This window comes from Thunnus maccoyii, chromosome 10 (assembly GCF_910596095.1).
Source record: "Thunnus maccoyii chromosome 10, fThuMac1.1, whole genome shotgun sequence".
Classification (NCBI taxonomy): domain Eukaryota; kingdom Metazoa; phylum Chordata; class Actinopteri; order Scombriformes; family Scombridae; genus Thunnus; species Thunnus maccoyii.
In genome coordinates, this window is record NC_056542.1 from 20255851 (window position 1) to 20283019 (window position 27169).

At 37.3% G+C, this 27169-nt stretch overlaps 2 protein-coding genes across 2 annotated transcripts; both read right to left on the bottom strand.

Moving 5' to 3' along the window:
- Positions 1-13495: 13495 nt before the first annotated feature.
- Positions 13496-19970, bottom strand: paqr7b (progestin and adipoQ receptor family member VII, b). Its single transcript, XM_042425220.1, has 2 exons — positions 19789-19970; positions 13496-16925 (listed from the first exon to the last, which is right to left on the bottom strand). Exon 2 carries the CDS (start codon positions 16917-16919, stop codon positions 15861-15863), a length of 1059 nt encoding a protein of 352 aa, XP_042281154.1. The 5' UTR covers positions 16920-16925; positions 19789-19970; the 3' UTR covers positions 13496-15860.
- A 3303-nt stretch (positions 19971-23273) lies between these two features.
- On the bottom strand, positions 23274-26427 carry stmn1b (stathmin 1b). The gene is made up of 5 exons (XM_042424696.1): positions 26325-26427; positions 25073-25116; positions 24088-24260; positions 23811-24002; positions 23274-23703 (listed from the first exon to the last, which is right to left on the bottom strand). The coding sequence occupies exons 2-5, from the start codon at positions 25086-25088 to the stop codon at positions 23644-23646; spliced, it is 441 nt and encodes a 146-aa protein (XP_042280630.1). The 5' UTR covers positions 25089-25116; positions 26325-26427; the 3' UTR covers positions 23274-23643.
- Between the last annotated feature and the right edge of the window lie 742 nt (positions 26428-27169).

Genomic DNA, 27169 nt, shown 5'->3' on the forward strand with positions numbered 1-27169 from the left:
AACTCTGTCTCCAATCCTTCAATCCCGAGTCAGGTCTGATCTGTTGCTCTCCACTATTCCCTTACCTCCCTTAGCCATCTGTCACAGTGGGGTCCTCGCTGCCAAGCATCTCCTTTGAAAAGATTTTAAAGCTCATTCTATCACATACTCAACATTTTCCTGGTTAAATGAACTATTTCTTGTCGTCTTTAGTTAGTTCTACCATTTTTGTAGATCCCGATAATATAGAGGTCCACGCTAATTCTTGAATTTGTAATTTTGACTACAAGACATAGACGATTAAATCTTAGATGCAGTATTTTACCACCCTTATTCAGAGATATTTGTATTGTAAGGCATATGAAATGTAGCAGAATCATTGTCCTTCAAAGGTTAAACAAAGTAACTACATATCTGGTCAAAGTTGAATCTACAATCTACAAATAATTCCGATAAAAAACAGAGATTAAAAAAACAAACAAACAAACAAACCTGCAGTATAGAGGTGGAAATTATGAATTACTTTGCTGAATCGAAAAATTCAGTTCAGTTCAAAGAATCATAGTCACTGACTATATATTTCGTTTGTTCACACAGTTTATAAGTTACATCACCATTCAAATGCATTTCAGTACATACATTAATTCGGTGTTCATCACCGATCACTGTTGTGAGGTCAAACTGTAGTCTGGCTCAGTAGTATGTGGGCTTTAGAAGCCACTGTCATACTGTCACAAAGACTGCTGACAGCTAAAGAAAGCAAAATTAAATTTACTGATTGATTTTTGTCTGTAATGTTTAAATGAAAAATATCTATTTTGATGAACTGACACCTTCGTTATTCAATTTTTTCCACATAACGAAATAAGGAAGTAGCTAAATCCAATCATGATGGCGAAAACAAACTGTTAAAGTCTTGCTCATGGTGACTAGCTTAGCAGATTATCAGCAGCAGCCGTCGACACTTTTCACTAGTGGGATTCATGCTAGTTAGCGTGATTAAGCTACGTTTAAATTACTTTAACAGACAGCCAAACAGAGACACATATGCTATATGAAGTGTGAACTGTAAATAATGGAAAATAAATTATATTTTTTTCAACAAACTGGTTAAAATGGACAAGAAAAGCTGAAAGATCAAGTGCAGAGTGCAGTATCTGAATTATTTACGTCTAAAAAGGCATAACCTTTTTATCTTTTACGCAGCTTACCAGACAGCCTGAAAACCTACAACGATTTTTTCTCAACTTCACTGCTTCTGTTGTTGCTGTTCTCTGCCTTTGTAGGACATAATATAGATGTTTATTATTTTCCTGCATCATATATCCAAATAGAAAAAACAAATTTAACAAACAGATACAAAGATTGTCTAACACTAAGTCATTTATTTTAGTAAACATCATATTCCCAGTTTTGAGAGACATGTCATTTTTTAATGCAGAGGCCTAAAATTGTGACCTACCAAGAGTCAGTCATTTGGATCCCCTTCACATTCGCACTGAGATTCAAATTTTGCACTGTTACATTAGAAGTGAAACTATTAACTGTAGGCTTATTCACCCGTGAATATGAGTGCTTGGGGGCTTGTTATCTGAATGATGTATTGATTCCTGTTGCGCCGTCAGCTCTGTGTTTTCTGTCACACCTTAGTGAAGACAGAAAAATGATTATCTTATGTAAAATGAGAATGGTACTGACATGGCTATGAACAACGATTCCCATGTTGAGCATTTCATGGAGGATGGATTAATAATACATAAAAAAAATAGCAGTGTTTAAATTACTGCAAATCACTTCAGTATGGAATGGATGGCGATCAGAGGTTTTAGTCATGAGTATTTTTTTTTTTTTATGAATCCATTTGCACACCCTGGATTTCACTGTGAGGGTTTAAGTCGAAAATAGAAAGTGGTTTTGAAGCAATAAGCAGCTACTGTGTTGAGGAGCAAAACATAATTTACAGCCCTGTCTGTGATACATCCATATCAGAATATGCAGCCGCAAGTTTAGTTTTTATTTTGCATTTTGTGTGCATCCCGAAATCTTTTTATATTCAGTTGGCAGCCCAATGTGCATGGTATTCTGGGACAACAAATATGCCATGTTTTTGTCTATGATTATTACAACCCCATGAAAACAGCCCCTAAATAGCACACTGCTCCAGGGTGAATAAAAGTTTGTAAAAATCCTCCTTGACCTTTGCCAAAATGCTTTAAGGTAGGCCTTTAAAAGCTCTGAATTGTTATTGTCCCAGAGATACAACACTGTGCTTGATTAAATATTCTGTTTAAATTCCCTTGCGTTATCATGAATGGACCCCTACTCCTTATCGTCTCATGCCAGTCCCCTCTATAAATATTTACCCCAGAAAGTTGCGCCTGCAGAAGAATACCAATTCTATGTCAGCAGACCTTCATGCCGAGGGGAAGAAGTGTGTGGCATGCTGCTGAGTATTGGATTAACAGCAAGTAAATTAATACAGCATCTGTTCTTCCTCTCATTCACTTGGCTTTAATATGTTTATATTCACTTTGTACATGTGTTCCAACTGCATTCCCATCTGTGCTAATATACTATGTATTCAATTGAGTCTTTTGGGCCATGGCTATCAGTGTGATGGCCGCAGCCTGAACTACAATACACTTAAATATTTTAGGTGCAAACCAAAAAGAAATAAAAGCTTCTGGCTAAAGCTTCATGTTTACCATAAAAACATGAAAGTGGTATCAGTCCTCTCATCTAACTCTCAGAAAGAAAGCAAAGAAATGTCCCAAAATGTTGAACTACTCCTTTAAGTTGCTCTGAATCTGCATTGATTCAGGTTTGTAGAGAAACTGCTTGAAGGAACTCCGCTGGAGGTGATCATTTACAAAATGATACATGGTGATCAAAAAGTCACAGTGAATATAAACATTCCTGTATTCTAGATTTCAGCAGAGCTGAAATGCTGTAATTACTGAACTGTGCTGACATCTTAGTTGCTGGCTTTCAAGTTTGGAGTACTGATTCACAGGAAAATACAAGTTGTACACAAAGTCTACTTAATTTCTTGCAAATTAATGTAATTTGAATATCATTCCACTACTTTTTTTTTTTTTTTAACAAAATTAAATTCTATAACTGACCTAAATTGGTGTGCTTTGTCTTTTACATTTAACATTTAACATTTATCACATAATATTTGCATTATATGTTAAAGAATACATCTCAATAATAAATGACTATATTCTGTTTCATATATGTGTATGGACATATTAATGTTTATTGGCATAAACTGAAACATTAACCTTTGTGAAAATTAAATGCAAGTATGTTGATGCCAAGTCTGGTTTTACTACAGTGAGTTTACTTATTTTCTGCTCCATATAAGTTGTTGAACCATCTGTAAACATTTGCTTTGTTAAACCACAAAGAGTTGATCTTCACATGACTTGAAATGCATTGTGGTCCCTTTCAAGGGCATATTCTTTTAGAGGACTCTTGAGTTTCCACCAAAGTACAAAGTACTGTTATCTTCATGGCTAGTGTTTATTTGAAGTGACATATGTTCAGTCTCTCATAAAATCAACAACCTGATTTACTTGGACTTGAAAGAGGAAATGCTGGAATAAATTCTAAATAGCACCACGACTAATCTTCATATTGACCGCAAACTGAACAAAGATAGACCTTGTTATTCTTATGTAATAGCAATTATACAACTTTTTTTGTCACAGCCCAAAAAAGGTATATAAATAAATATTTTTAGCATATTTTTTTACATATCTAACTGGTAATTATTCCCTCAGCAGAAGGGGCTCTTGAGATTCAGTGGTCAGGTCTTCACATTATATATATATTTGACAAATTAAATGCACATAGGCTACTCCCACAGAAGTAGTGCTCAGGTTAATTGGGATGAGAAGAAAGTTCTTCACCTCCCTCCAACATCTCTAAAAATTCTCTCCATACAAGTTTAAAAGTACTGCTCTCACACAATGGAGAGGCTGGAAGAAAACCTTAATCAGAAACAGTGTGACAGTCCCAGAGTTTTTATCAGCCCTGCCCCTCCTCTCTGTGATTTAGTTACTGTGCCAGTGCTGTCAGCCAGCCCGAGCACCATCTATCAGCCTGTGTCGATCCACAGAGCCGGCAGCTCCAAACCACAGCGATTGCCTCCACCCATCCCTTGTTTTTGCTCAGACACTTCTATTTAGATTTTGTCAAGATACACTCATCACATTATATGTATTGTTTCAGACTGATAGGCATGGGGGGTTCTCTCTCTCTCTCTCTTTTTTTTAATATATCTTCACATTCCTTGTGTTAATGCTCCCAACTCACCTCCTCAAAGATAAGAAAAAGGATGTGTTACATGTGCACAGGGCTTTAGAGGTTTATATTATTTAGAGGTTTAGATTATTGTGGGCCAGTTAACGAAGGCAGGTCTTGTTTTATTAGCTATTACAAGTCTTGAATGAGGAAACCGATATGGATCTGTGCACCACCTGTGGCTCCAAGATTTACCCACTACTGACTGTTAATGTTTGTTTTGGGAGGATAAAGGCATTTTAATCTACTCTCTAATACTGATTAAGCTCTTGATATAAGGACTTCATCACAGTGACTGAAAATATATAAAAAGGCACATGCTCACTTGGAAATAAAAACTGAAGTAAAGCTTTTTAATTGCTTCAAAGTGACCCAGTTGTAATGCAATGTAAGATATGAAGGTAATCACTACAATATAGTGTTGTGATTTAACCTTTTAGCGTCTCCTGTGCTGCCTGAGGGATGTAAGCATGTGTAACACTTTCACTCATTGCTAGCACTGAAAAGTTAGACTTTGATCTTTTCATTATTTGTGGTCATTTTCAAAAATAATGTTTTGTCATAATAATAATACAGGTACAATGAACAGCAAAGCGTACAACTGAAACCTTAAGGCTGCATCAATGGATTTTTTTGGGCCACAGGGGGGCAGCAGAATGAGATATATAAATACACCAATGACATATTAACACCTCATAATGCTGCTAGGGTGAACAAGTTAGAAAACAGCTGCCTATTTACACATTCAGCAAGCACGTAATAATACTAGCATTCATTTTGAGTTATGTTTCTGGCTTCCTAGTGAATATATGTCCAATATTCACTCTCCTTTTAGCTTTGGTTTGCTCTCCACCAACTCGTAAGGGAAATATCTGACTCTTTAGTTGCTGTCTTAGAGCAGGTAACATACATCAGAGCTGTGATGTGTGTGTTTCCCCAAAACAAACATAAAAATCACTTCATATAATTTTTGGTGAATTTTATTCAGCGTTAATTGACTTATAAAAGTGCTGTTGTGTTTTTAGAGGACACATCAAAGCTTTTGTAGTGAAGACAACTGTCTGCCACAGCGGGAGAAGGATGAGATTGAACCAAAACAGTAAAGCTGCACGGCACAAATCCAAAATTAATTTAGTCCATTGTTAATATAAAATAATTGCTCAGTGAAGCTTCAAAAATGTTGTACAGCCTACAACATTTGTTGTATCTGTATCTGTTTTAATTTAGGTGGACGACCCTACAAGAGAAATGGATGTGATATAGTTGAGGGGCCAGTATACTCTGTCAGAACTGTATATTGGACGGTTGAACAGCTTCAGAAACCCCCTCGCCCTGCACCTTTGCAGCGTTGGATTAGGGTACAATCATTTATTTTTGAATTCTTTTCATGTTGCCTCTGGTTGTAGTTGGCCCGGGGCATTTGTTTCAATGTTCATAGATCAAAAATTCAGTTTGATTATTAGTTTTGTTATCATCATTCTTTTTTTATCATTATAGCAGCCACTTCACACAACTACAGGTACTTTTTTATACAGCTTTGATAGACTTTTTTCTACAATTGGTGCTCAACTTCTCACACAAAATCAGTCTCCCACAGGATGTACAACTGTTGCTTAATAAGCCGGTTTAGACTGTAGAAAAGGGATCAGAGAGGGTTACCAGTTTCAAGCAGTTCTCAGGTCTTCTGCTCTTTGAAGAAGAGCAAGTCTATTCAGCATTGCTAAGCCAATGTACCATATACCACCACTTTCCCCTTACCATCTCTGTACCTCGACAAAATTCAATTTAACAAATTCTGTACTAATCCTCAGTGCGGATGTAATCCCTGAAAAAGTCACAACAATAACTGAGCCCCATCCAATTGCATAATGCAAGAATTACATTCAGACTTACAAGTGAAATGGATAACTCCGAATATCAACTATACAACATTGTTCTGTCTTGCTCAACACTTTCATCATTCACTGAAAAAGGAAAAGGAAGTTATTTTAACTGCTCCATCATGAAACAACTCTTCAACATTGATTTCCAATATAGAATACCATAAAGATATTAAAGCTAGGGTTGTAGGGAAACTCGAAATGGCTTCTCATTTTCTATAGCAACTCACATGAAAAGCTTGTTCAAACACTTACGTCTGAAAATTGAAACCAGCGCTGCAGGTGCATGGGTAATTGAATAGTGTGTATCAAGGAACAGAGATGAGCAGAGGAAGCATACAGATAGGCCTCAACAAAAGAATCCAGGGCCATCTGGAGTCTTTTGAGAAAACTCATACTGTGGCAGAGGAGGAGGAGGAGGGGACTCTTCACCAGGTGATGGATTTTCAGAATTGGAACATAAAGACTCTTCTGTGAGGCACAATGAGAATAAGGGGGGAAAATACACTGAGTAAGAGGATCAGGGGTCTTGACATTTTGTCAATACGATAATTTATTCAACATTCAAATGAGCCTCACATGATGTATTCTGCTGTTAACAACATAGCCAAAATCAGCTGAAACCTAATTAATGGTTAAGCTACAGCCTATCAGATGAGATAGAAATCCAGTGATGGAATATAACTAAGTACATTTACTCAAGTACCGTACTTAAGTACAGTTCTGAGGTACTTCTACTTTACTTGCGTATTTCCATTTTTTGCTACTTTATACTTCCATTCCACTGCATTGCAGAGGAAAATATTGTAGTTTTTACTCTGCTACAGTGGACACACACACACATAAAATATATATTTTCCATAATAGTGGAATAATAGTAGAGTACTTCTACTTTCAATATTTCTACTTCAAGTACATTTTGCCACAAATATTTTTATATGTTTACTTAAGTAATATTTTAATGCAGGACTTTTACTTGTAATAGAGCATTTTTAGGCTGTGGTGATGCTACTTTTACCAAAGAAAAAGATCTCAATACTTCTTCCACCACTGAAGAAATCCAAAGGTTTAGGTTACAGTGGAGAAAATGTGCTACAGAAGCATGGATTATTGGCTGTCATGTCTCAACTCGAAGTGAGCAAAAGGTTATTCAGACGATAACACCCACAAAACAAGTCTATCTATCCCTGAGCACAAGCCTGCTGTGAGAAAAACACTAAGTCCAGCCTTCTTAAAGTTTCCCACTTTCTGGTTATCTGGGTATAATGTGTTGGGAGTCTGTAACCCTGCTGTATACGGAGAGGTTAAGGGGCAGGAGGAGGGAATTCATTATCCTTGAGCAGCTACAGGCTTTGGCAAGAGAGAGAGACCTTCAGATAGGGCATACGTGCTTCCTTCTCACCTCCGCCAGCCTCCAGTATCTCCTCAACCAGCTCATGATGAATAGGCCCGATCAGTGGACGAGCTGATTGGTGAAGCAAGTAGAACCGAGGCAACCACAAAGATGAAGAGGAGGTAAGAAGTGTCTCTTTTGGAACGAACTGAATCTATTAGGGTTGTATTAAATTCTGACAGCAGTGTGGAAAGAGCGCTACAGTATATATCAATGCCAGCAAGGACAATACAATGTTTATGAGATTATGAAGGCAGAGGCTGATTCTATCATACTATTTTAAGCAGCACAAATATTAGACTATAAAATCAGCTGCTGCTTCATTGTCTTTTACAAAGCCAGTGACACACTCACTGTGTATCTTTAGAAGGATCATAGTCGGTCTAAAACAACCATTGATTGGCTGGAGCCTCACAATTTACATGCCTTGATAGTCTGCCTCATCTACCCTATTATCTATATTGTATTCTTTTTTTTTAGCCTTTATCTGTCTATTGCAGTGTCTTCCATTGCTCAACAATGCACAGTATGATGACTGATGACAAACACTGTTAGGATTGGTGGGGACGCCAGAATAAACCAAACACTGTCAAGTACAATACCCATTTCAGTTGCTAAATATGTCTCTGGAAAACAATGGCATCAAATGCAGTACAGAAGGTACTATAAAAGAGGAGAGTTCGGGAGACAAGTATAGTTTTTAACATGCACAGTGCTGTCTGTATATTAGCTGAACAAAAGGCACAATGTAAGTTTGTTACTTGAACACAAACTGTAGACAATCAGGTCTTTGTTTCAGCATTATCAGAATGTTGTGTCTTTTCTTAATCTGTCAAAAGTATCTGCCTTGAAGTCACTTTACAGAGCAAAATTAAATGAATAGTTTGACATTTATTTGTCTTTTTACAGAGAGTTAGATGAATGTGAAGCTGGAGACAGGGATGGTTAATTAGCTTAGCACACTGGGGACAGGGCAAATGTCTCCTAGAAATTACAAAAAACCCTAACATGTCATTTTACACTTTAGTTTTTGCACTAATTAACAAACAAGATACACATTTGTGAGCTTTAAAAGTGCTGCTAGGTGGATTTTGTTACATTTGGACAGAGTCAGGCTAGCAGCTGTTTCCAGTCTTTATGCTAAGCTAAGCTAACTATCCCTTATCTCCAGGTTCTGATTTAAAAAACAGATGTAGGAGAGATATCAATCTTCTCATTCAACCCTTGGCAAGATAGTGAACAAGCATATTTCCCAAAATGTCAAACTATTTCTTTGAATCTAACCCAGAACAATAACAGATTTTTCAAAACCCAGCATGGTTTTAGGTGAACCAGGAGTATATGCTGAGCACTAAATGTTACCTGACCTCTGTTCAGTCTACCAAATATTTTAAACCTAAAAAAACAAATGAAAATATCAAAGTATTTTCAATATACTTTTCATACTTACAATAGACTGTTGTTTATATAGTAATGAGAATGAAATCTACTGTATCAAGAAGATGAGGTTTTGGTGGGAGAAATGTAGGACAGTTCTGCTGAATAGCTAGCATACACTGACTCTGTACCATTATTAGTTATGAGGACATTATAAGGACTGGAGGATTACATTTTCCATTTTGATTCATTTCTAATTTACAGTTTACAGCTTTGTTCAGTTCCTCATATGATTACATCCCTCATAATACAGTGGTTTTCCCAAAGCTTTTCAAAACGTAATAACAAAAGCGAGAGACCATATGAAAATGCCACAATAACAAAGGATGTGGGAACAAAATACCTGGCAGCACTGAAGAGGTTCATCAAAGACGGAGATGGGAAAAGAAGTTGGCTGTCTGTCGCCTGGCAAAAAGAGAAGGCGATTTAATAACTGAACAAAGCCGTTCCCTCTAGCAAGTCAAACCTTTAATTACAATACACGATAAAAGACCAAGGCCAACCAATATTACCTCGGCAACCTTGATTCAAATCATACAAAGTAAATGAAGTGTTAAAAAAAAAGGAATGGAGAGAAGCAAAAGCTTTGCAGTGCAACTCGCAGAGAGAGGAACCAAGTCAGAGAGGAGAGGAGACGAGGGAAGTTGCAAGGAGAGAGACGGTGAGCTGCTCCACAAGCAGGCATATGAAAATTGATGGAGTCTGGGGAAGCAATTGATAGTTAGAGGACAGGAAGCAGGCTGTAAGGCAATTATCACTATCTCTGCCATTTGATTTAGGACCGTCTGAGTGTGTAATACTGTGAATTAATCACATCCAACGTGGATACATCAGGAGCCCATTTCTGCCTTAAATTTCAATGATTCTTCTCCATCACTGGAAAATGTACTTTAGAGATGTTCTAATTAGCGCAGCATGTGAATTTCCACTCAGTCAGGGTATAATAATTAGGGGCTTAAGCCTGAAGGGCTGAAACCCTATTGTTTTTGTGCTGTCTTATTATTACTGTATAATTTTTCTTTGTGTGCAAGTGCTGCCCAAGAAATATGACCCCAATCGGCCAGATGGTGATGCTATAACAACAAACTTTACATTTTGGCCTATAACTTTTGAATGGTAAGTCTCCAAAACAATTTTTTTTTTCCCTGGATTCTGTGGATCTAGACAAATCTATCCATATAAGCCACATCCATTTGCGCCTAGATAGATTTTCCGCCATCTTGAATGTTTGAAAAACACATTTTTGACATCTCCTCCTAAACCGTAAGTCTGATTGCTACCAAATTTTCTGTGGATCTTTATTGGATTAAGCTTATCAAAAGTTGCATAAAGCTTGTTGATATCTTATTTAGTTTTCAAGATGTTGACTGATGAACTTCAAGTGGACGTGATTCAGCACATAGATAGACCAAAGTCGACCATTTGGCCAAGCATTACAAAATTTGCAGGATATGTCCTCATATGTACCTGAACCATAACCTGAAATTTTCACTCAAATCGACCACTAGGGGGCGCTGCATGTGCAAGAAATGGCATGGCATAACACAAACCAGACTATAAATCAGAAATTGTTTGTCCAGTTTGTTTAGATGGGGTTACAGTGGTTTTATTTCATTATATTTGGTTATTTTATTATATTTTGTTATTTTGTGTCATAATTGCAATGATTATTGCTCTGCTTCTCCTTTGGAAATAAAAACAATTGATAACAAAAAAAAGAAATTGTTTGTCCAATCATCACAAAACTCACAAGATATGTTTCATATCAATGTTGAACCATGTGTATAAAACTATTATGAAATCACTCAATAGGGGGGCCACCAGTTCCAAACACGTGTATGGGCCTGGCGCAAATTTGAGCACAAATCAATGTCAGTTTATCCAAACATCACCAAAGTTGGTGGATATTTTTAATTAAGCCATTGAAGCTTTCAATTTCTAACAGTCTGTGTTGGCTTGAACCTCGGAATCACCATTTGCGGCTATGTTGTTATGTTTGTGTTTGTGTTTGTGTATGTATGGAGAGAGACAGAAGGAGAAAGAGAGAGAGAGACAAAAGGCTGAGCTTGATGAGGCAGTTACCTCATATAAATTCACCGTGTACAAGCCATCTTAATCATCTTTAGCAAAGCTCTTGACAAATGTAAACAAAAGGAATCATGCTATGTAAACACACACAAACTTCCACATATTTAGACTAATGTAGGAACACAAACAAAATTATAGACATGTTTAAAACAAAAAAAGTGTTGACACCCGAGCCATTCATCCACACATACAGAACGTGCATATATAATATGCATAAATCATATGTGCCAGCCACCTGGCTGTAGAGGGAGCAGGATGCCACACCGACTATTGTTCCCAGAGGAGCATCTGCAAGAGAAACATTAGATTCAATCATGTGATATTATTCTTAACCTATTAAGCAAATGTTTACAGCAGTAATTCACTTTTGTTCATTTTCAGCAATTCAACAAAGGAAATTGTCGACAGTATGCTGTTTAATAATCTAGGCTGCAGATGGTTTATAATGAATATTCTGATATGTTACAACAGCAGGGCAGCACCATCAATATTTTTTTTAAAAAACATCTTGATTGACCTGCCAGCTCATTTTAAAGTGCTCTGATGTTTATGTTAGCAAAGTAATGGAGATCGTTTGTGCCCCTTGATGGAAACATTCATTCTTGTAAACATTCATTCTTGTAAACATTCATTCATGGAATTTCATTCCACAAAAATTGGTTTTGTAGAATGAAGTAAATCTGGCAGCGTTATTGAGCTTATCTGTCCGGAAAATAATTCCAATAGATGAAACTTTTTCATGACTAGATACAATTTAGAGCTCTTTTCCAGAGAAGATAATAATTGTTGTATACTGTACAGAGGAGAGAAGCCACCTGTTTTGCATTTTTGCCATTGTAACCCAAGAGAGTATCACCAACACAACAGTGCATTTATCAACTTGCAGCAGTAAACAGCTCCATCCAAATTTTGATGAACATTTAAAAATAAAAGAAATTAAATTCAAATAATTAACATTTAACCAGTTATCATTCTCAAAGTTATTAACCATCCTAAGCCATTTTACTTACAAACAAGTAAAGATATACAGGGCACATATTATAAACTGTTCTTTTTTATGCATCAACATCAAGAGGCCATGCTAGTCCCAACAATGTATGTATAACATATTTTATGTGATTCAGTTCTCTTGATAAAACTGCATTTTTGTGATTAATTGCTCTTGCAAAACCATTCCAAAAAGAACATCTTTCCCCCCTTTTTTACCTAAACACACCTCTTCAACGCCAGTTTTACCAAAGATGAGACAATCCTTCCAATACACTATAGTCTTCCCTTCACCATCAAACTGTAGCTGTCCTACCAAACAACAAGGCTGCCCTCTGGTGGTGTTGGGAAAATGACTAATAATGGAACTGAGGCATGTCTGAAGAACAGCGGACCTCTCTTTACTGTCCATTATTTACTTTTACCACCTTGCACTTACCACCTATCGTCCAGGTCCATTACTCTGCCTGTAGTAGGCTCTGAGAATAAAATCAGCTACCTGCTCTATAACATTACTGAAGAGGTTACTCAAGAGAGTAAAGTCAACTTGCATCAGGATGAGACAGTATATCTGCAGTTTCCAGTTAGAAGTAAATCAACCGTTTATCTTGAAATACTCCCTTTATGTGTCAGGAAATAAAACTTAAAATGTAAGATTTACAGTGAATTGCCTTTAAAATTAGCCCTTAAAAATCTTCACTTTCACCAAGAATTTAAATTAATTTTAAATTGTAATTTATTTCCTAATACTACATAAACTTCAATGGGCAGATGTGAGATTCAATCACTATGAAGCTCCATTGATTTGAAATATATAGACATTAAAGTGTTATGATCGATGGAAGCAAAGAAAGGCCATAATAATTTAAATATTTTAATTAAGTGAGTGGTGATGGTGGTATTGCCATTCTAACTTCAGTCTGTTTAACAATGACACTGCACTGCTTGCAGAGTCGGCCAAAATCAGGTGAACATGTGGTGTTGCAGTGTTGGGAAGCGATGAGGATTTGGGGTAGTGGCAGAGGGGGCAGGGTGCTCCAATCTAAAATCTTGCCTAAGGCATCAACATAGTCAGGGCTAGCCTTGAACTTGAACTTTGGTGCCCTAATAACAGCAATCCAATTTGAGCGACCTGATTTTTTTTTTTTTTTTTACCTTGACTTGAATTTCTTGATCCAAAAATGACCAGTTGAATTTGAGAAACTTAAGTAAAGTCTTTTAAAATAATAGATTCTTGAATTTCCTACATTTATGAACCCCAAAGAAATACAAAAAAAGTTTTTGAAATTCAATACATTTATATGAATTCAGTGATCTTTGCATCAATCAGGTTTTGCAATAAAGATTCAAATGATTATGGCCTTTCTTTGCTTCCATATGATCCCTAACCTGTAAAAAAAAAAAAAAACAAATAGGAGAATTTGAAGTTACTGTAACACTTTATTTCCTTAAATACCATAGAATATTAGTACAGTCAGTCACACATATTTTAAGAGGCAGAAGACATTCTGGTCCCTGTCACCCTGCTTTCATAAAGAGATGAAGGGAAACCTTTGGTGGCATCAGAGGCTACGTTTACACACACACACTCATTTAGACAGAGTACAGGCCAAGTTCCAGTTAAAGTCTTAGTCAGGTTTGCTTTGCATGCTACTCAGATAATCTGTCAGACTATCCATGTTGCAGCATAAAATACTGGTCATATGCCTGTTATCCGTAACACCTGGGAAGAAATTATATTCCCAGTGCTTTGGTTCACCTCATGTGACAAGCAGGACTGGTGAGAGACCTACAGGCTTTATTTGCCATTTGGATATCATTAACCTAGAAATAATACTTAGCTCACATGTATAAAATTTGTCCTATGCATGTTTGAGAGCTTCAATCTTGCTGCCAACCAATTTTATAACCCTGCACAATAAGGGAGGCATCTTGCACAAGTTTCTCCTAACTGGAGTTCACGCAAGTTATTCTGTATTATTACATGTGCAAAATGTCAACACAAAACCAGAATAACCACATCAACAGTAGAAATCTTCATGCATGTAAACATAGCCAGTGTTGTCAGCTACAGTATATACAGTGTTGATTCAGGCAGTGCATGATGAGACCAGGTCAGTAATGCCAAAGTCAAGAGAGGATTCATATTGAAGGGCATAAGGGTTAAATCTCATCAGTAACATGTCTGCAGTCAGGTCAAGACATCATTTAAATCAACTTGTCATTTCCGACATTCAGCCTCTGAAATTCATCTTTCAGTAGTACCATCACTGATGCAATCACAGATTCATTGGCACATTAAACACCATCATGAACAGAGAGTGCTGTAATGAATATAGATCATTTCTGACATTAGCATTTGAGATTTTGTGAGATAAAAATCTAGGCAACATTATCGATGAGCCATATCTGCAGGATATTTTTTATAACAAAGTCAACAAAGAGGAAAAAAAAAACAAATGGACACTTCAGAGCAACAGTATGAAATGATGTATTCATAGCTCTTAAAGTCTGATAAGCTGAAGGACACCGAACACAAAATATGTTTTTTTTGAAAGGATGCTGCAAAATAGGAAGGTGCTGTATTCCAGAAAAATATGCATTAAGCTCTGAGTGCTACTGGAGAGAAAGATGGAATGCAAACGACTTTCTAGAGAAATACAGCTTATTTACAGGGTAGGAAAGAAGTGCATGGCAAAGCTTTTATAGACATTCACACACTTTACATCCACAGTATATACCAAAAGACATGCTTTGAGGCACATACATATTCATCATACAAAAAAAAAAAAACAAAGAAAAAACCAAAAGCAGAAAACAGTCAAACACAGCTTCTGTGACTCAACTAACAATGCACGCCAAAGCATTGACATCATGGGTTGTGAAAAGGCAAAAGCTGACGTTCCAGCCCTTTGAATACAAAATATTAACATTGTCACAACAACAAAGAGACATCAGTAATCTTCCATCCGTCTTTTTTAACTACTTCTGAGTGCCAGCCTCATTTTCAACATAACTTAATAGATTTTTTTTTTTTTTTTTTTTTTTCAATAAGAGGTACAATTTTTGGTTTTCAAATTAGGTTCTCATTGTTCTTGGAATATGTTCTTACATTTGTGTGACACAGTGTTAGCGCCTTGATAACAATAATAATAATAATAATAAAAAAAACCAACCCTGCTTTGATCCTAAAGAGGGAGGCAGAATCAAAAGGACAAAGTGTCAGAAAGGTACATCAAGAACACCAATTTGAATTGAATTGAGATTGGTACCTGGCTGCGTATAGAAAGTGTTATGGGACTGTAATTTCTAAAAATAAATGCTTGCATGATTTAAAATGCTACAATTTGATTAAGACAGTCAGATTATTCGAAATATGTTTGGGTAAAAGGCATCTTAAGAAACTAGCCTCCTCATTTTTCTGCTCACCTCTACAGAAAGCGTATTTTTGTATGGTGAGTGAAACATTCCTTAACACTATGACTAAAAACAACCCTTTCAGACCAATAAAAGAGCAGAAGAAAGATGCAAGGACTTGTTGTAGTGTTTAAATACAACCTGTATTGCTACAGACACATTACAAGATTCCCTTTTCCTCACTGTAAATCACAAAAACATCACTTTTTTTTTTAGCTCACTGTATTTGGCAGATCACATAGAGAAGAAATAATAAGTCACTGTCACAAACTGATAACTTTCATTGACAAAACATTTAAATTATTTTAATTAACGGTCACTAAAGAGTAAAATAAATTAGACTTTTCTTTTTTCTTTTTCTTTTTTTTTTACTCTTCCTTCTCATGGAGAGAAGCACGTACACGCTTGCGCACATAAAAAGCGGTAAGGGCACTGCAGCAGGCAGTGAAGATGAAGAGTGCAACGGCGTCGTGTGCGAGATCGCCATGAAGACGCTCGTAGAAGGGGCGGCGCTCTGTGAAGTCTTTTCGCAGCGCTTCGATCTGCGTCAGGGTGCAAACCACCACGAACACGTGAAATATCTGGTGGCCCTGCCCGATGAAGTCACACTTCCCAGGGAACAAACTCTCTGGGTGAGGGCAGGAGAAGAAGTAGGCGCCAATTAGGAAAAAGAGCACGTGGTAGAAATGGTACGCCACGACTGGGTCGGAGCAGCCGTCCCGGTAGCAGCTGTAGATGCGGTGGACCACAGGGCTTATGTCTAAACAGTAAGCCAAGGCTGAGGGCACCACTTGGAAAAGCTTGTGGGCAAGCTTGGGCATCTCAGGACTGGCATATTTGCCGTAGCAGCAGCCAAAGCAAGTGAGCCAGGCCAAGAACGCTGCAGCAGGTAAAAAGAGCCCTTGCACTCTAGTGTGCCAATCTTCCTCTATGGCATAATAGTAGTGCGCCAGGGCACTGCCATACTGGTAGACAGCGACCCCCACGTAGTCGAGGAAGTAGAAGGTGTAGTGGGAGAGCTCGGACTTGGCAGAGAGAAGATGAGCGAGAGCACTGAAGGAGAGGTAGGTGAAGGCTGCCAGGAGGACAATGAAGAGGGGCTGAGCGTGAGGGTCTCGCAAAAAATCTGCTGTCTCTGAGATCTCCTGCCACTTCACCAAGATGATGAAGGCAGCCAGCAGATGGGTCCACACATTAAGGGTCTCATTGTGTCTTTGGAAGAGGGTGAGGAAGTAGTAGCGCCAGCTTTGATCCGGCTGTCTGTAGCCAGTGAGGATGTGACGCTCTTGGAACACCCAGGGAACATCAGACACCTTCACAGTGCAAGGCAGAGTGGGGAAGGCCGACTCCAGCAGCTGAGGGATCTGACGCAGCTGCTGCGCATTGATGAACAGGCGACCGATCTGCTCCATCACCACCGTCGCCATGGCAAACTGGGGGCGGGAGAGGAAGGTGGAAAGAATGAACGAACAGTCAGTTAGTCAATAACTATCTGGCTTTGAGATATTGTCATCTCTAGGTCTTTGTGTGTAAATGTGTGCCGCAAACACTACTATTATTACAAAGTAAAGACGTACCGCAATGCATTAATCATATGAACAGAAGAAGAATCAACAGAAATTTTGAAAATCAATAAGTCATTTATCAAGCAAAAATTGTCACATATTCTCTGGCTCCAGACACAGGTGATTTTCTGTTTTATATGATTGCAAATGGAATATATTTTGTTTTGTACAGTGGATTGAACAAAAGAAGCAATTTAAAGATGTCACCTGGGGCGCTGGGAAACTGTGACAGACAATTTGGACTGTTTTGTTACATTTTTTAGTCTAAATAATAAATGGTGGTTGACAGATCAATTGATGATGAATATAATCATTGTTGCAACCCTAAATTACAGTAAATGAAAACACTCAAACACTAAACCAAACTAAATCTCTTGTGTCTGTGAAGATTCTCAGTCATCCAGGTCATCGTATATGTAGAAATGCTGAGTCAAAGGCAACTGTGCTTTAGATTATCAAAGATGTTTCGCCTCTCATCCAAAATGCTTCATCAGAACTCAAGAAGCCTTTCACATGAAAGTTTCCCTCAGTTCTGAAGAGGCTTTTTGGATGAGAGAAGAGCAAGTGAGTTGCCTTTGATTGAGCAGACCTGACTAGGCAGGTAGTGTACAGTGGATTTATCTTAGCTTTTTTGCTAAAAACAGCTGCCTACTGCTGCTGGAAATGAGGTTGATGAGAGTGGAGTTGTGAGCCGGAAAACCAAAACAATGATCCAAAATAGATTAAAAAGCTCCATATTAATAAACTGCAGTGTTGGGTGGTAATTCTCTGTGTGTTCGACACTGAGAGCAACAGCTTTTACATTACATGAAGCTGGATTTATGCTTGACAAAAGGGTAGGGTTGGGGTTCAATAGCATTTTACTGAATTCAAATCCTCTCAAATCCCTTATAGGATCTTATTAGGTTTACCTTTCAACATCTTCCAACAAATAACTAAATGCTAAAATAACGGCAACTCAATTATATCTAATCATCTATTGTTGGCTGAGAAAGCCCCAGTTAATGTTGATAATCTGTACCTACAACCTGAAAATGAGATGAGCAATATATGAAATGTTGATTAAATGTAGCTGACACATTGAACTGCCTGCTGTACTTCAGCAGCTACTTACTCCAAATACTAAAGGTCCTGATTCTATTAAGTCGAGCCAATAAAAATGTTTAATAAGTCAATCAAGGTAAACTGGGAGTTTCGTAAGTTTGCCAGTTAAGAGTCGCCACTCTGCTGGTCCCTGTTGAATAGCAGCACACACAGTTCACTGGCGGTAGTATAGTGGTGTTAGAGCGTGATGTAACTCACAAACCATCTTTATTTGAATATAGATACAGAGAGCACATTAACCAGAGAACAGACAAACTTTTCATTTCAGTCGTAAGTGAATAAACGTTAATTAGCTACAGCTGATCTAATGTACTGCCAGTGATGTTTCAGTGATGAGTTCATGTTTAATCAGCAACAGTTAACTAAAAATGAGAAGCCTTCTACCTATATGTTTTCCATGATTCTTTGCTAATAAAAGGATGAGGAGAGCAAAAAGATTTGCTTTAGCTGCTCCTATAGTCTGGTAATAAGGCTTCTTTCCCAATTATCAGTACCAGTGATCGCAAACAAGATATTACTGCCTGAGAAGTGGAGGAGTGTCTGTTTTGGATTATCAAGAAACCCCCAAACTCCCAGAAATGTTAAAGGACCAGGATTCACATCATAAATCATAAATCAATAGATGAGAGCTGACAAATTTACATATATATATAACACACACACACACACACACACACACACACACACACACACACACACACACACACACACACACACACACACAGCTAAGCCACTATTATCACTATATATACACTGTATATTGGAGCCTGATTTCTGCTTCGGACACAAGATGGGGGAAAATATGCCTGACAGTGCCTACAATGATTTGCAACAAATACAGATGTTTCTATTTGTTGCAACACTAACAACTGGACATTATTCTACAGATTTTTTCTTTTGAGCTTTAGTAATTTGAACGCCATCGACATATAGTGAAATCGAGGTTGAATTCAGTATAAAATCCTATTGATTTGATGTGCTCACTCCAGATCTTTCTAGGTTCATGCACTCTGCTTGCCGGGGATGTGGGCAGGGCAGAGAGCAGAGGCAGCAGCCTCATAGAGATCAGGCTGTGTGGGATGAACACAGGCCGGGGTTCAGGAGGAAAGGCGTAGAGTGATGAATGGGAGGAGATTACGTAACATAACCCATCCGACGTCCACACCCTGTTTCCAACAAGGGTCGCAATCCTTTAAAATATTTATGAGTGTGTGGAATGCTCGATTATAACCAGGATATATCTTTCATAGAGTAGCCTGTGTGTTAAACACGGGCCTATATGGGCCTGTTGCAGTCAATTCCCACAAGCAATTGCTTTAAATCTGCACCTAATCGATATGCCTGTTAAAAACTGAGATCCGGTGTCCGAAATAAATTTGCATTTCCCCTTCCTCCGAGCCTCGGGGCTTGCTTTAATTCCCCATGTGCATCACAAGCCCCGGCTGTGCTGAATTAGAAAGATACCGCTGCACATTAAGAAAAACTGCCCGGGTTTAACGGCCATCTGAGCGTATTTCACCCTACAGTATACCACTTTATCATTTTTACCGAAAAAAAAAAATAAAATATATATATATATATATATATCACACTATAACACTAAAAAACACTAATAAAATGCACATACCTGTAGATGATAGACTCAATCCAAAGTCTTAATTTTAGCAGTCGATGAATGATTCAGAGCCGTGCAGAATATTAATAACATTGTTTGACGGTGGGAAACGGAGAAAGGATGGCGGTGAAGAGAGCAGCGCCTGCCTGGCGGCTCTCACAGCGCAGATGCTGGGAGGATACGAAAGAATTCTGACAAACGGATCTTCTAGCCAATCAGCAAACACGGCGCTGCTCTTTTTCTGCGGCCGCACGTATCGTTTCGACCAATGACAGGTGTCGCCTGGCCGAACAGCCCGCCTACCCTCCACAGGAAATCTTCCACTGTTATATGAATGTATGGCACTCACATGAGGCATTTCTGACTGATAACCTGTTGGTTATTAATACAATATGACAAATAATATAAATAGGTAACATAATATAATGATATAATTACATTTAGCAAACTGGTTCAAGACTTAACGTTTAGCTTAGAAGTCATGTAATGTTGATAGTGATACAGGAGTTTATATAAAGCTTTTTTTTTTAATAATGCCATTGCTAGTGGTCTTGTTTCTAGAAATATCATATTTCTGCTCCCAGCGTTGCACATATTCAACTGCATGTATCACAGTGTGTCTGCTACATTAAAGCAAATACAAACAAGTCTCAGTACATTTAACAGAGGTTAAAGGGAAATGACAATTTTGCACATGCTATTCCTATCAATATGCTTATTTTTCCCCCAAAAGCTATGTGAACTAACTTGGATGTAAAGCCTGTCAGCACCCTGTGGATGATGAATGGGACGATGTCCCAACTGATCCATACAAAGTTCCTATATCCCAAATACATTCAAATAAGGTTTAGTTTCTATCATAGTAATATAAGTATATTTTTCAGCTGTAGTCTCTGGACAGATGTTACATAGTGGCCCTTAATTGATATTAAAACAGATGTTAAAATAGTTGATAATAATGCAGTGCAATATTAAAAAGAAAATATTAATGTTAGAGAATACTGTTTATCATTCAGGATTTCATGATGCTGCATTATCAGGTACTAACTAAAAGCAAAAGGACACAACACACAGTATGCAAAACAACAAAATGAGGAATATTAAGAAGAATATGTAGTTAAATATACAACACGGAAATATGCATTTCTTTGTCAGTGTTTTGGCTTCTAAGTTGCCTTCCAAAGATCTAGTGGTAACATCACTGGATCTCATCTGGTTATCAAAATAAGCAATTTTTCTGCTTGACTAGTGTGGTCAAATCCATTTTATGCCCTCTGCCTTTCTTTGGTTTAGGCGTTCAGTAACAATGTTTCCTTTGTTGGACTCAGTGTGTCAGAGATCTACATTGTTTCCTTATTTAAGCCATCCTACTCAGTGCATTTTCCCAACAGAGATGAATTCAGGGCGTGTCTACAATAAAGTTTAATATGTTCGGTCTTTTATCAACTCTAGGATGATCTGTGTATTAACCTGAATAAGGTAAACTTCTGAGAACATGAGCAAAAAGTGTCAACAGAAGCTCAGAACATCATTGATAATATGGAATAAAGCAAACAATTGATGCTGATAATACCTTGTTGGTAAAGCCAGGAAAAGTCCTGATCATGAGCAAGAATCCAAAACTGGGTCTTGGAGTCCAGCCAGCCTCAGTCCCCTGTGCTGTCAGACACTCAAGGAACACGGCACTACGGGACAAGCAGGCTGGGCTGATGAGTATGGCAGTTTCATTCCAACACATGACAAAGACGGGATTGTGCAGCATTGTGTGTGTGCATAGAAATACAGACTCACCCCTAACACAAACAGCTATGTGTAAATTTTCAATATGTCACATTTGGACAAACATTACTATACTGTGAGCACAAAGTATAAAACCACAAAGTTATTTAAAAAACAATAAATATCCCAAGTGTTGTTGTTTGTTGGATTTAAGTGCAGTATGTATTTTATTTATTTATTTATTTTACTGATGCAAGCTGAAAAAGGTTTATCCATGAGTTTAGTTGTGTGTGACTTACTATGCATGTCAACCATATGAAATCATTTTCTAGCATTTTACAGTGCAACTTCTGCAAAAATCTGTAAACTAAATGAGACCGTAATTACTATACACTATACACTATAAATGATTTTACTGAATCATATTTTAAGTTTCTAAACCATATTGGCGCCTGTTTAAATAGCCAAAAGTTAAAAAATCCTGATATCAAATTGTAAAAAGCAAACAATAACTCAAATGACATGAATCACACACACAAAACTTAAAACTCTACATGCTGTGGAACTGAAATGAAAACAGGTTGAGCAGCTTTAGAGAAATCAATTGACATCTGATTTATGACTAGTTATATAAAACTGAGCAGATCATGTGGTGTGCAGCTGTTGTCTGAAACGGTATTTGCTCTCCACCTGTCCTAAAGAAAACCTGTAAAAAAAAAAATCACACAGTATTTGTAAGATGACATCAATTATAAACACCTGAAGAGGGTCTGTGCTGCCAAATTGTCTGTAGATGTTAGTCGGGCATTTAAAACTCCAAACCTCATGTCCCAGTTCACTACATGAATATATGACAATGCAGTTGCTCTGACAACTTGTAACAGTCAGTACTGTTAGCTGCTTATGCATGATGACATCAACTCTTACAGTACAAGGGTGACATTCAGAGCTTTGTCCTCTAACGTTTTCTTGTACTAATTAAAGCATAATGGTGTCCCTACAATTTACAGATATACAGGTCAGGTGAAACTATAATTTGCCCATACAGTCAGTTTAAACGTGTGAATGTTTATGTAGTACCATGGTGATAGATGGGTGTTTCCCTACCTTGAAGAATACGCAGGTATAAAGATGGTAAACGCTGAGGAAAGATGTTAATCCATTAATAATCTACATGCTATGTCTGTTATCACATATTTGGCTTGTGACTGCTTAAAGTGAAGTTATTTCTACTTGTCACCCATTGTCATTGGTTTCATATATGTTGGTTATTAGGTCAACCAAAGAGTGACTTTTCCCTGCGTTATTTAAATATTCTTTACATGATTTAGAGATACAAAAAGATCCTTCTTCTTAATTGATTCATTTGATCATTCTGATTAGTGGTTCCTGGCCTGTGTGGCCTATCATCTCAGGTTACGGCCTCATTGTGAATGTGATTTGTGAAGGCTTTGACTATTTGTCTTAATTGAAGGATTAAAAGGAGTACTGTAGTAGTAAAAGTAAGAAATGATAACAGAATATTCTCTTCTGTTTAATCTGGTGACCCTTCAGGTTTATCTTGGGAGTCACTGCTGTAAATCACAAAACTGTTACTAAGATTACAAAAATTGCCACTAGATGTCAGCATTACTACGCTACTACAGGACGTACCATAACGACTCTGCACTCTAACTTTAAATTCAAATTATGTCAGTCTTCATCACATGATACAGAAAAATAATGATGTAATTTTCATAAGGAACAGATACATTCAACACACATCATGACAGAAAACATTAAATTTTGGACATTGACTTTAATGGGGAACCGTGGTATTGTACAGCTTATTCAAACTCACAAACATTATCAACAGTTTAGAACAGTATTATGGGATGTATTCAGTATATTAAACAGTATTCAGCACATGAACCAATTTATTACAACAGAATGCCTCTGAAAGTAAAAATATACTAGTTCATACAGCAAAAAGTAAACAGTGTAATCAGCTGCCGAAGGTAAATCTAAAGAAAAAAAGAAAAGAAAACTCACCCCATATCCATACCAACAATCAAAACTAACACAACAAACAATACCATGTAAGTGTCAGTTAAAAAAATATAACTTATCTTTGGAGATGTAAAAACCGTTTTCCAGATTATGACCAAATTAATTCTCCTTTTCTTTCATTGTCTCCTTGTTTTTCTTCACTTCTTCAAGCTTCTTGTCCTGTTTGTGTTTAAAGACAGAAGAATCACAAGGCTCGGGTTACTGTTTTCATTTTTTTTTCCAACATTAAAGATGAAGATAAGGTTGATAAACCATTAGGAGCTTACCTTCTCCTTGAATTTCTCGTTGAGCGCTGCCATTCGTGCATTGCGGTTCTCTTTGTTTGCCTCCATTTTCTGATTGAGTTTCTCTTGTGCCATCTTGCTAAAGTTGCAGTTTTCCTCTATGGCCTTCTGGATGACTTCCTTCTCATGCTCACGTTTCTCAGCAAGATGTTTCAGCACTTCAGCCTCATGGCTCTGATAAAATGACAAAAGAGTTTACTGAACCTGAATCCTAAATGCATGTGCTCATGATCATTTGTTTACATCTGTTAGCAATTACCTTGCGTCTCTCTTCTGCAGCTTCCAGTTTCCTCTTAATCCCATCCAGAGATGTTTCCTTTTTTACAAGAGGGGACAAAGGAAATTCACCCTTGGCATCAGGGGTTGAGGGTCTCAGGATGACCTCAAATGCATGACCTGAAGCACGCTTGTTCAGCTCCTTAACTTGGATGTCTGTAAAACAAGATATTTGTTAGTGCTGACACGGGATGTACACGGGATGGTCAAGCTACAGCAGATCTGTGATTGTTTGAGGACAGACACAAAAAACACAAAATTTGATTCCAATATCAGAAATGATTGATTTTTATTTGATGGATGACAAACAATTAACTGATTATCAAAAATGTGTTTAATTAACTTGCTGTGGACCGACCAGTTCATAAACAATATCAGTACTCCACTGCTGCGCTCAGATAGTGCTTCCACTGACATTCATTGTCCGACTGAGGATAATTAAAAGAGGTTAAGCCAGCTTCCTGCTACCTTTTAGGGGTCACTGCTCTGTCAGAGAGGTCAAAAGAAAACAATAATCCAGACAGCTTTGTGGTAGCATCTTGTGTTTCCAATGAAGAAGAAATGAAAACAAGATGTGACAAGACAAAGACTGTTTTTAACCATCGTGTGAGTGCTGCCTTACAGATCACGGTTGCAACATATTGCACTAACCACATCAAAGAACTTCAGTTACTGGTAAACAGTTCAAACATGTTTTTGGGTTTTGCATATGGTTTCATAAGTCATGTACACACAGTAACTTCACTTTGCGCTGCTTTTCTGGTGAGAAGCTTTTCTGGTTTAGCAGTTAAATGCTGACGTTTTTTGTTTTTGTTTCGTTTTTACTGTACAAACATATGTTGGAATGAAAGTGTATTTACATTTTATTTCAGAAGGCATTAATATGATTTTAAAGGCTTTTAAGGTATTGTTGCATTCAAAAAAATTATAATCCTCATATACAAACTATTTGCATAGTTTACACCCACCTCCAACGCTTTCCATTTCAGCAGAATTGTTGCTTGTAACACAACTGGAGGAAAACATAAAGATATAAATTAGTATCAAACAATAATAAAGTCTAATTGTACACATTGGTTAAGTGTTCATTCATATGATTTTGGTCAAATGAAAGAGTGAAGTGCTACTTTTGCAGCATGTTCATGACCTGACAGCAAGAGAAGCATTGAAGCGACGATAATAGCTCATGTTTTGACAGATCATTGATCAAGCATGCAAGCATGCCTTTTTAAAAAAACAATTAGTCTTCCCTCCCGTTTTGGCCAACAGAGTCAAAACACATTGTTTTCGGCTGGTAAAGTCAAACTGATAACCTCAATTTTTTCAGAAATATGTATACTTAAGTCATTTATTTGAGGACTGGTCACACATGTGGATGCAATGATTCATTTTCTCAGCGTAAATAAGAATTATACAGTAGCAAGTGCTTTATAGTCGCAAATGATACTGATATAACGTTACATAATCTGTTACCAGTCAAAACACAACATGACAAAACAAGTTCTCCGCCTCACTGCTGCCTCAGCTATTATACAATGTCAGAAAATGATAATGACACTGAAAGAATTGCTAAAAAAGACATGAGTGCACACACATTTCTGCAAGGTATGTTATTACAAAAATGGCGGGGGCGCGGCAAAAGAAATGGAAAGAGACCACACACACACACACACACACACACACACACAAACACACACAAACACAAACACACACACGCACTTGAAATACTAAAGCACAAAACTTAATTTTGAAAAAGTACTTTAAAATGATATTGATAATTCGGTTTCCCGAATAATAGTGAGAAAGATATAGCACTTATGTTAGCTAGCTAAACATACTATGGTGTCATTTCATGGTCATCATTACATAATATCGACTAAAAACATTACATCAGCCAAACGTATTGTAAATTTACTCATTGACTTAAGTTATAGTATATGGGCCGATGTTACAGTAGAATAAACTATACCAATGATTCATTGGTGAATACAAAGTGTTTTTAATGTATTTTCATAAGCTCTTTGTATTTTAACAAATGGCACATCCAGTAACTTAAGCGGCCATGTCAACAAAGTCCGTTAAAGTCTAAAATTGACTTCAGTGACACTGAACTGAACTTTAAAAGCTATAAAAAGTGTGTGAATTGACCTTTATCCATCCAACACTAATACTGAAGTCTGAGAGCCTGGTTGGACATTTGCATAAGAGTATTGTTCTCACCGTCAAGTGCTTGCGCCTGAAGAGCAGATCTCCGCCAACCAGGTTGTTCTTCTCTCTATTCAAGCCGCCGACTTCTGCACCTTCGCGCGAAAAACTACTGACCCTAAACGTCACCAGAGCGGTTCGCGTTCATTGGTCCAAATCCACCAATCACAGAAACTGTTGAAACTGTTAGCGCCAGGATAAATAACAGACACAAAGCTGGCACAGATGGCACAGAGCCCACCATGTGAAAGCAACACCTGCTAAAAAAGACCATGCTTTTATTCAACGTTTTCACAGGCCTGACATTACATGTATTATGTATGTTTTATGTTAATGTGTGGTGACAAATATGTAATCCAGTATGTTGCATTGAAAGAGACCTACCTGGTAAGTATTATTGAAATGTCACAGCAAAGTGAGCTCGTTTTGTTTAACTATGGAGTGCATAATTAACACTTGTGTTTTGTTGACATTGGCTTTACTTAAAACCTGTGTAGAAATAATAATAAATGCAAACCAAATATTTAATCAATGTATTATTTATTTTACTTTTTTTCTTCTGGCCTTATTAAAAATATAGTATTTAGTAACACTTCCCTTCTCCATAAAATGAGCTTCCACATTTGATGGAAGTATTGTTATTACACTGAATAATGAAATATTTTATGTATTATGTTTTTTATGAATGCTATTCATGAAGATATATGTATTCCTTTTGTTTTCCAAAAAGTCATTCACAGACAAAGAAATCTACTGTGCATTATGTAGGCTGCAGTATGTAATAATGACACCACTTGTTTGAGGTCAATTAGTCAACAGAAGGGTCTATTTCTCTGTTAGAGCACTTATGATAAAACTGT